The 10,000-nt window shown below is 37.1% G+C and overlaps 1 protein-coding gene and 2 long non-coding RNA genes across 15 annotated transcripts in view; 2 read left to right on the top strand and 1 right to left on the bottom strand.

Moving 5' to 3' along the window:
* LOC148679553 (uncharacterized) overlaps positions 1–4,118 on the top strand; it is a 7,874-nt gene extending 3,756 nt beyond the window's left edge. Inside the window, exons 2-3 of the long non-coding RNA XR_015945125.1 lie at positions 1,768–2,541; positions 2,849–4,118. This is a non-coding gene — a long non-coding RNA (uncharacterized LOC148679553). The remainder of the gene's footprint in view (positions 1–1,767; positions 2,542–2,848) is intronic.
* The window catches only part of LOC137488296 (uncharacterized), a 724,224-nt gene that overhangs the window by 45,991 nt on the left and 668,233 nt on the right, over positions 1–10,000 (top strand). The window lies entirely within an intron of this gene.
* The window catches only part of def8 (differentially expressed in FDCP 8 homolog), a 181,020-nt gene that overhangs the window by 6,326 nt on the left and 164,694 nt on the right, over positions 1–10,000 (bottom strand). For 9 of the 13 annotated variants that reach the window (NM_001328206.1, XM_087291915.1, XM_087291917.1 and 6 more), the window contains 2 exons: positions 9,877–10,000; positions 5,624–5,733 (listed from right to left, as the gene is read on the bottom strand). The exon at positions 9,877–10,000 is cut by the window's right edge and continues 17 nt beyond it. In NM_001328206.1, the coding sequence (NP_001315135.1) occupies positions 5,624–5,733; positions 9,877–10,000 (234 nt within the window). The remainder of the gene's footprint in view (positions 1–5,623; positions 5,734–9,876) is intronic. The other 4 variants (XM_087291920.1, XM_087291923.1, XM_087291926.1 and 1 more) reach the window with 1 other exon arrangement.

Genomic DNA, 10,000 nt, shown 5'->3' with positions numbered 1-10,000 from the left:
CCCCAGACACATTTAAGTCGCCTGTGTGGGAACATTTTGGTTTTCCAGTGGAGTACAGGAATGGAATTCATGTCGCAGACAAAGCGCACGCTTATTTGTCGCAACTGTTTTACGGAACTTACTTATAAGGAAAAACATTAAAAAAGTGTGGTAATTTCACAATGTGAGGTTGTAAGCAACAGAACTGCCAACAAAAGTGATTTAATGTACAAAAGTGAAACCAGAACAATGCCTGAATATATACAAAAAAAGAGAAATATTTACACTAATAAAAATAATATAATAAAGTAGCAAATTCAAAAAAAGTATCCAACAAATAAAAGAATTAGTTAAATTCGAGCAAGGGGACGATAGTGAAGCCAAGCAAAAGAAAGAAATATAACAAAATAATTCTAACTCATAAATACCCCTTACCTCGCTAAAACTGATGAAAAGAAAAAATGTCTTCAGCGCCGTGCGCCGCATTCTTTCCTATTCTGAACTGTAGAATAAAATAAAAACAAAGATGATGTTCACCTCTTACCTGATGTCTTTAACAATACATTTTCTATGTGTTTGCAAAATGGAAATCGTATGACTATCCACCTTACACTGAGAAAAGAGTTGAGGAGATACAGCTCAATATTATCGGGAAGGAGCGGAGCCAAAAAATAACATACAAATCAATTGAAATAAAAATGTACAAACCTCACAAAATTTCTTAAAGTTGGCAAAATCAATGCAAAATACTTTTGCCCAAACGAAAGTTAAGCAAAAACAACGAAAATCATAATCATGTCAGAAAAATACACGAAAAATGAGATCAAAGGAAAAAGTGCTCTCATCCGCTCTTCCTGACATGCCTTTTATATTCCCGCGCTACGTCGCCAAATGATGATAGATCGGTCTCCTGAGCAATCTGCTGTCATGAAGGCTACCCTACAGAAATGACAGGCATCAGCTGTCGTGAAGGCGGACCTACATAAATGACCGGGATGGAGGGAGCGGGAGAGAGAGAGAAAGAGATCGGAAAGCAAACATACAGCCGGCTACAACCCTAACATTCGTTTCCGACACAACTGCAATGTATTTTACTGGTGAATATGTCATGTAAAAACACTTTACAAACACATTATATGTATATATTTTTATTAATTTAAACAGAAACCTATCTTTCTAAATAAAACCTTAGATAATCAAAAATGAGCGTCTGTGTCTGCACAGTGATCAAGCCTCTCACCTGAGAATGTGGATATTATGGTGTTTTTGAAGGAGATATTAAACTAGTGAACACTGCAATTATTTATTAATTTTAGTTTACTCAGGTATCCTGACTGTACTAAAAATGTGATGACAAAGTTAATAAAAAAAAGGTTAAGATGCTCTTGTTATTAAGTAAATCTATTGTTCCTTAGCATTGCTGTTAACATGTCATCAACCCTAATCCCACAGCAAACAGAAACCGAACCGTACCGAACCGAACCGTGGCTCCAAAACCGTGAACCGAACCATGCCTTTCGTGTATCGTTACACCCCTAATATATATATATATATATATATATATTAGTGCTGTCAACATTAGTGTGTTAACGCACACGATTAATTAGAAATAATTAACGCGTAAAAACAAATTAACGCAATTAATGCAGTTGCAGGTTTTTTTTTTTTTTTCCTGTTGTGGTCGACGTGTGTTTAACGTGCAAAGAAACATGAAAAAGGCCAAGAAAGCACTTTTTGAAGGCAAGTTTCAGTACAAAACAATTAATGTCGCATCACCAGGCTATCTAGTGTTTCCTCCAGAGTTACATGCAAATTCGGGTGTTTCATTTTTAACTTTCGACTTCTGTTTTAATGGAATTTGATACCGCATGGCGAGCGGGAAGAAAAAACTCCGTTGGTCCGTTAAGAAATCAAAAATCGCTGCCTACATGGTAGACTCTTAATAAGAGTATTATCTTAATCATTTTAAAATCGGAGTATGAAGTGCCGGATGAAGTTGCGAGCTGTCAAAAGACAGAGCGCGTTCCTTTGCCTATCAGCATGTGCCCTCCAATGTTTTATTAAGTTTGACATGTTTCCTCCTTAAACGCAAACGTATGCTTCGCGTTGTTGTGTCAGAATCCTTGTGAAATACAGCCATACATTAGATCGCTTAGTTTAAGCAAATTTGATGAACGCGATTATGCGTGTTGAATCTGAAGGGAGTCTCTCCGGCTGCCCTGTCATTGCGCGGGTTGTGTGTGTGTGTCTGTCTGTGTGTGTGTCAGTGTCAGGCACGTGCACAGAGCACAGACCCTTAAAGGGGCAGGTGCTTAACGTGATTGTGTGTGTGTGTGTGTGTGTGTGTGTGTGTGTGTGTGTGTGTGTGTGTGTGTGTGTGTGTGTGCTTGCGTGCGTGCGTTTCTTAGCAACAAACCTGGTGAAACGTCGTTGTCTGTAGCCACTAAATCAACAAGTTACGAATTGCAGTGAGATTGCGCTGCACTCTCAGCTCACATTATTTACAAGACAAGGGCCACATTGTCCCATGATAATGTCAACAGACTGGACTGTCTTAAGCAGGTCGCACACCAGAAGCACCGCTCTGCGGCGCGCCGTGCAGCGCCAAGCAGCGCCATGTATTTTAGAATTCTAAACATAGGTTTCTATCAGGATACACACACCGGCGCCGCAAGTCGGCGGCTGTCGGCGGCGCCCGGCGATGGCTCAGGACGCAGTTCATTTTTCAGCCGCGCCACAGAGCGCCATCTGATTAGTTTCATGGTAAATATCATTCGAATGTGTGCGTCTGGTGTGTGATACTTTAAACTGTCATGTAGGCGCCGTGTCGCGGCACCGAGCGGCGCTTCTGGTGTGCGACCTGCTTTAGCAACTGGATAAATGTAAAGGAGGACTAAGCAGAATAGTTTCTACTTTATAGTTAATGTTCTCAACTCATCGCAATACAACTTTACATGGAGTACAATTGTTTGTTCAATACTTTATTATTATTATAATTTTCCAGTTTCCATATCTGCAATGCCTGTGTTTTGACATTTTTTTTGCAGTCACACATCCAACATGGAAATCAATTTTTTCTTTATTGGCATTGACTGTTTTGAAATTCAAATGACACTAACATGCCTGTGGTTTTATTTCTGTAATAAATATGGCTGTCAAGATAGGATCTTGATGGTTTATCGTGGGTGTGTTGTTTACATGAAAAAATCTGTGTTACAAGTTAAAAAATTTAATTTTGAATATATATAGTTTTATTTTGCATTAACATTAATTTTACATTTGAATAGCCAAAATTACAAGTTTTAGTCTTTTAAATGTGATTAATGGCGATTAATCGTGATTAATTTTCTAAATAAAGTGTGATTAATTTGTTTATTTGAACATTGAAAAGACTGGTGTCATCTAAGAGAGGACATGGATTTAAAATATGTAATTTTTGTTAATAGCATTTGATTAAATAAGTCAACTGTTTCATAAACTGCTTCACCAAAGCAGGAATGCTGAAAACATAAAGAAGACCTAAGCTGCTCTATGGTCCGCAACGTTTAGTTCTTTTAGAAGTACCGACCCAGAAAAATGCAAAGGAGTCAGGAGACATCAGTATTTTAAACTGAGTTAACAACACATAATTGTAACATTTTCATAAACTGAAATAAAGAATAATTTTCACAATACATAAAAAAATTAAATAAAGTATAAAACTATAAAATAAACACACCAGTCACACTCATGTTTATACAGAAATATGCTGTTCTCAACATTTTTTCCATCTTCCCAAATAATGTCATGTTTGATTATATATCATCTTTGTAATAAATAACACTGTCTGAATTTTCCCTCCATACATATTTCATACATTGGTTACATATGGTTTGGGTTTAACCTTTGTTCAAACTGGTATTTTATTATTATTAGTAATAGATTTTTGTTTCTCCGGACGCACACATTCGAATGATATTTACCATGAAACCAGATGGCGCAATCAGATGGCGCTCTGTGGCGCGGCTGAAAACAAAAAAAATTATTTTTTTTCATAGATGTTCTAATTTCATGTGTCCAGTTATGATATTTTATATTGTTATATGTTATTATATGTTAACAACAAAACCTAGAGAGCGATCCTGTGCCTTTTAAGACTCTAAAGCAATACATAAACAGTGTTGGGAGTAATGCGTTACAAAAGTAATGTATTACAGTAATGTATTACATTTTCCTGTAACGCAGTAGTGTAAGACATTACTAATAAATTTTCAGTAATATTTTACTCGGTACATGTTCAGTAACGCGTGCGTTACAACAAACTTTTCGCCCGCAAGACATTAACAAATTAAAAATTCCGCAGTTCTATTTCCTGTTCGTGGCTAGAGAATATATGCGCGTGCTGTCATTAATCTCCCTCTGGCTATGGGACCTTTTTACCTTTTTACCGGGCTCAGCCCGGTTCGCAGTACGCGCAGCGGCAAATAGATGAAAATGGCATAAGACAGTGCATTCGCGAGACGTACGTAAGTGCATATGACGTTATTTCTCTGACAAATGTCGTAAGCTCATTCATGTAATACGAGCGAGTGAAAGTGCCGGTTTCCTCTGTGGACAAAACTCCTCGCGTTCACTCAACACTGGCTGGGCTGCTCACGTGCTAACGACCTGCTCTCGCTCCGACAGATGATGCAGACTCACAATCTGTTTGCTACACTATTTACTTACAGGTTAAGATAAATTCTATAATAAATACTAGTGTTTTTGAGTGTAAGGTATACTGCCTATGTTTTAGGCTAGTATTTACAATGAATGCTTAAGCATACTGTCATATTAAGAATAGTGAACTCATAAAATTAAATATAAAGTGTAGTTTTACTACAGTAAAGTGTGGTGAATTGTAGTACAATCTACCCCATATTGTAAAAAAACTACAGCACTGGATCATTTGTTTATATTACACTTGTTGTGTTACCATAGCAACTATAATATTACCACAACAGAGTAATTAAAGTACTTAATGACAATATGTGTGTTCAGGGGCCCTGTGGAACAGCTTCTTCTCAAAATGAAGATGATGGCAGGGAAAATGTCCTCCACAATCTCATCATCAATGTGGAAGACAACAGACACTAGTTCACTTTATTTTAGTTGCCATAAAAAAAATGTGATTGCATTGGAGTTTACATATCGGCCTGTTGTGTCTAATATGAATATAGCCAAGCCATTCACAGATATTGCCAGATAATCACTTTACCTCTACCATACTTTTAACGGATCATTTGTAATTCTGGCTGTCATCCTTTCTTGCATTGTCTTGAGCTATCACAGTGCCAATTATATACTATATTGTTAGTAGCCTGGAGAGGTCACAGTCATTCTGCTACATCAAATTACTTTTTACTGGATGTAAAATGCTCATTATAGAACATTATAGAATTTTATAATGTTAAGTTCTAATTCTGTAGTTATTTTGGTGAAAGTAACTAAAAAGTAATATTAGAGTAATGTAACATATTACAATTCTGAGACAGTAATATTGTAAGGTAAGAGATTACATTTAAATAACAGTAATAAGTAATCTGTAATGTATTACAGTTTGGAAGTAACTTGCACAACTCTGTACATAAACATGTAATAAGTGAAATTGTATCTCATTACAAACCTGTGGAAAACTGCTAAGCAGTCATGACAAACGGAGGTGTGGCTGTCAAATGGAAAGAGACTGTCACCCTCTTTACACAATTCACACACGAATCCTTTGGCCTGGCATTTCTAATAAAATAAAAACGAGATGAAAGCATGAAAGTTATACAAAAACTGTAGAGCACTGACAACAGAAAACATTTAGAGTCTGCTTAATTTCAAATTCAATACATAACATTAATATCAGATGGCACACATACATCTGCATTTTTGGTAACATTTTATAATAACTATTAAAACTAACTATTCACAATATGAATAATTTATTAGGCATTAGCAAATTATTCAACAGTCTGAGTGGTATGATTCTTAAAGTCTTCTTCACACTGTAACTCTCCTGTATGTAAGAACAATTAAGGTGAACTCGGAGAACAATACATGTTTTACATCATAGGTCTCTAACTCAATTCCTGGAGGGCCGCGGCTCTGCACTGTTTATCCTCCAACCCTTATAAAACAGAGCCAATCTCTGTTGATCCAACTAATCAAGGTGATCCAACTATTCAAGGTGTTCAGGACTAATACCCACACGCTTTTGAAAAACTCAACCTAGAATATTTTATAGAATCTTCAATTTGTTCAAATCAGGCTTTACTTTTCATTGATTGTATTTAATAAGCAATAAAATGGTCATTTAGTCATTTAGCAGACGCTTTATAGAGCAAGGTAGGGCCCCAAAATTATTTTGCTCAGGTCCCCCAAATGTACAGGGCTGGCCCTAACTGTAACATGTAGTCTGTAACATGTAGATTTTTGGTAAATATCATTTATTCTACTGGAATGTACATACCAGTAAAAGAGCAGCAAAGCCAGTTATTGGCTAGAGCCAGCCAACAGCCAGCCAACATTTTTGTACGTCAGCACACAGGGCAGCTCACATTGTTGGAGGCCTTGAGCAATCAGAGGGTGAGTTATTATTTTTAATAATTATCTATGTGTCCAAAACTGTTAGCTAAGCTAAGGACTGTGCTAGGTGCTTCTGTAGTGTGTTTTTATATAAGAAACGGTTATGACTTATGTAGGAGCTGCTTCCAATGATGTTATACAATTCTAAAGATACAATTTACTCCACATGAAGTGAGTTGTAATAGTATTTATAGTAGTTTTTAAACCATACTATAGTAAATTGTATTATACTACACACAGGATTACTGAATCAGCATATGCATTTCGGTGCCTAATTTTGTGGTCACTGGTGCTGCAGGATGTAAGAAGCATCAAGCAGTACATCAATTTCCCATACAGCGCACACACACACACACACACACACGCACGCACACACACACACACACACACACACACACACACACACACACACACACACACACACACACACACACACACACACACACACACACACACACACACATTAATAGCAATTAAACATTAGTTGTTTCAGTTTCTCACAGTTCATACCGGTTTTTATGTTATAATTACCTGCATCATATCTATCTATTCATTTATTTACATATTTGTGTACAATGTGTCCTTTATGTCCATTTTTTAACTATGAAAGTTACTAACTATAGGTTATTTCTCAGTTTCCTGTAAGGATGGAGTGACAGGAGAGATCAGCATGTTGCATAGTTTGAATAGGATGTTATTTATGCTCAAGACGAAATGATGATGCAGCTTATCTACAAAGACATCAAAATGTTTCCGATCATTCAAGAGGAATTTCTTTTCCTTTTTTTGCCTGCCAAGATGACTACACATTTAAACAAAACACACACTCAACCACACACACACAGACGCACACATGCACGCACGCACACATGCACACACACACACACACACACACACACACACACACACACACACACACACACACACACACACACACACACACACACACAAAACACACAAACTTTTAATTTAACAATTGTTTAATATAGTATTTTTACATATCACTGTAAAGCAGGGGTGTCAAACTCAGTTCCTGGAGGGCATCAACCCTGCAAGTTTTTAGTTTCAACCCTGCTTCAACACATTTACCCGAGAGTTTCAAACAAACCTGAATAACTCAATTAGTTTGATCAGGTGTGTTTAATTAGGATTGGAACTGAACATTGCAGAGCTGCAGCCCTCCAGGAACTAAGTTTGACACCTGTGCTGTAAGGGAAATGTTTGACATAATTTTTTTTTTATTAAATTTACAGAGAAAATAAGTGCAGTGCAAATGTCTAGTTACTTGTATTTAAATATTTTAGGTTTTTCCTAGTTCATAATGAGTAGGAGGTGGTAGAACAAGTGCTTATGCTGAGGATGATCTATTGTAATTTGTAGCTAACTGTAATTCCCACTCCTGTCCAGCTGATGGCTATTGCCCTTGTTTTGTCTCCTCTTTGTCACGGCTGCATACAGTTGCAAAATATCACAGCAGCTGAGTGTGAGAAGTTACTTTAAACGGCCAAATAGTTGTGATATTAATAATAAAGGTGAAAAAAGAGGAAGTAATGCAGTGGACGATGAAGAACAAACAGACAAAAATTAGATCCAACCAAGCGGCAGCAAGGAGGTCAGGTTTATTGTTTTTATATTGATGTTCTTGTTCACTGCAAAATAATTTATTCATTTTTAGTATTATTTGTTTCTTGCAATCAATAAACATTTATTATTATTTATGTTGTCCTTTGTTTGATTATTTTTGTTATAGGATATGTATGCTGTTTGCATTTTATTCAAAGGTCAAATGCAGTGCCTACACTTTGTGTTTACATTATAGCCTGCATTTGCTGTTATATCAACTATAATGGTTGTAATACCATCTATCAAGTACCAATGTAATGCCAAAAGGTTTTATATGAAGGTATATAAAGACTGAGTCGCGCCAGCTCCGGGCCGCAGCGCACATTACTCGCGGGCCGATTCTGGCTCGGATGCGGCATCGTCGGCTCAATTACGGCTGCCGCATCTGGCCCGATTGACTTGGGCCGGAATTGGGCAGTGAGTTCACAGGCATCTGGCCCGAGTACGGCAGCTGGAGTCAGGCCGAGGGGTAAGTCTCCGGCAGGCGAGAATCTAGCCGGAACTGGCCCGAGTATATTTTGCTATCTGGGGTGCGTTGGAGTGCGTTGTGAGCACTACCGGATTCAGAGGGGTGCAGCCGCGCTGCTGGTGCAGAAGGAGAGTGTGCTGTAGTATTTTTTCCCTGTGAAATGAGTGGTTGCAGGATTGGGAAATCCCACATTCAGATAATCCAGAAAAAATTCTGATCACAGCGTTGGGAGAAACATTTCCTAACTACAAACGCTGGCTGAAGTGGCGCTAGTAAATCTGGTCTTTCGTCATGAGAACTCGACTTTCCGAGGGACAGACACAGAATTTAATGACAACTGCCTCTGCATCAGTCTACCTTGATGCATTTGATTACGCACATGCAAGCACCCAGTTAGGTCGACGCAGGAGAAAGATATGAGTTAAGGCAGATAGGAGTTTTTGTACATTTGTAAAATAAATAAATGAATAATTTTGCCTATATGCTCGTTGTGCAAGTTCATTACTAAAATATGAATGAAAAAGCAATCAGAAAGTCTGCAAATTAAATAACGATCAATATTAGGTTATGACGGAAATTTTACAACTCTCTCCGTCAAAATGACAGAAAATGAGAAAGTCTAACGCGACCTCTGCTTCATACCTAATATGGTAAATAAGATTATCTATCTTTCTGTCTGTTTTTGTCTGTCTGTCTGTCTGTCTGTCTGTCTGTCTGTCTGTCTGTCTGTCTGTCTGTCTGTCTGTCTGTCTGTCTGTCTGTCTGTCTGTCTGTCTGTCTATCTATCTATCTATCTATCTATCTATCTATCTATCTATCTATCTATCTATCTATCTATCTATCTATCATATTATTGCAAAAAAAGAAAATCATGAAAAAGTAGGGGGTCAGAGTGAAAATATACATTCTTTATCTAAACTATTTCCTCGCTATGTTTTTGTTTTGTACGTTTGTTTTTTATATGTTAGACTAGTCATTACATAGTTTTATGTTATAAACAATTTTATAGTTTTTGTGCCCTCAGTCTGTCAGTCAGAAAATCACTCTGAAAAATCACTTCCACATTGTTTTATAACCAAAGAAAGAAATCCTGACTAACATTATAAGTAAACAAAAATACAAAACTCCTTTAAATATTTTAAACAAACACTATTATTTTAGCATTATTCTTCAATATCGCTTCTATGGCTGAAAAGTGTTCCTCACAAACTTACCTCACAGTCCAGTTTAATATGTTTGGCAAAAGTTGTGTGAATTTCAGTAAGGGAACAGCTGAGACGTCCATTGGAAGTGTCAATCAGATCCTGTAGGCTATACATGTCATCATTCTCCACAAAG

The sequence above is a fragment of the Danio rerio genome, chromosome 18, assembly GCF_052040795.2.
Source record: "Danio rerio strain M-AB ecotype USA chromosome 18, GRCz13ab, whole genome shotgun sequence".
Classification (NCBI taxonomy): domain Eukaryota; kingdom Metazoa; phylum Chordata; class Actinopteri; order Cypriniformes; family Danionidae; genus Danio; species Danio rerio.
The sequence above is the reverse complement of the archived record's forward strand: the minus strand, read 5'-3'. Positions and strand labels throughout refer to the sequence as shown.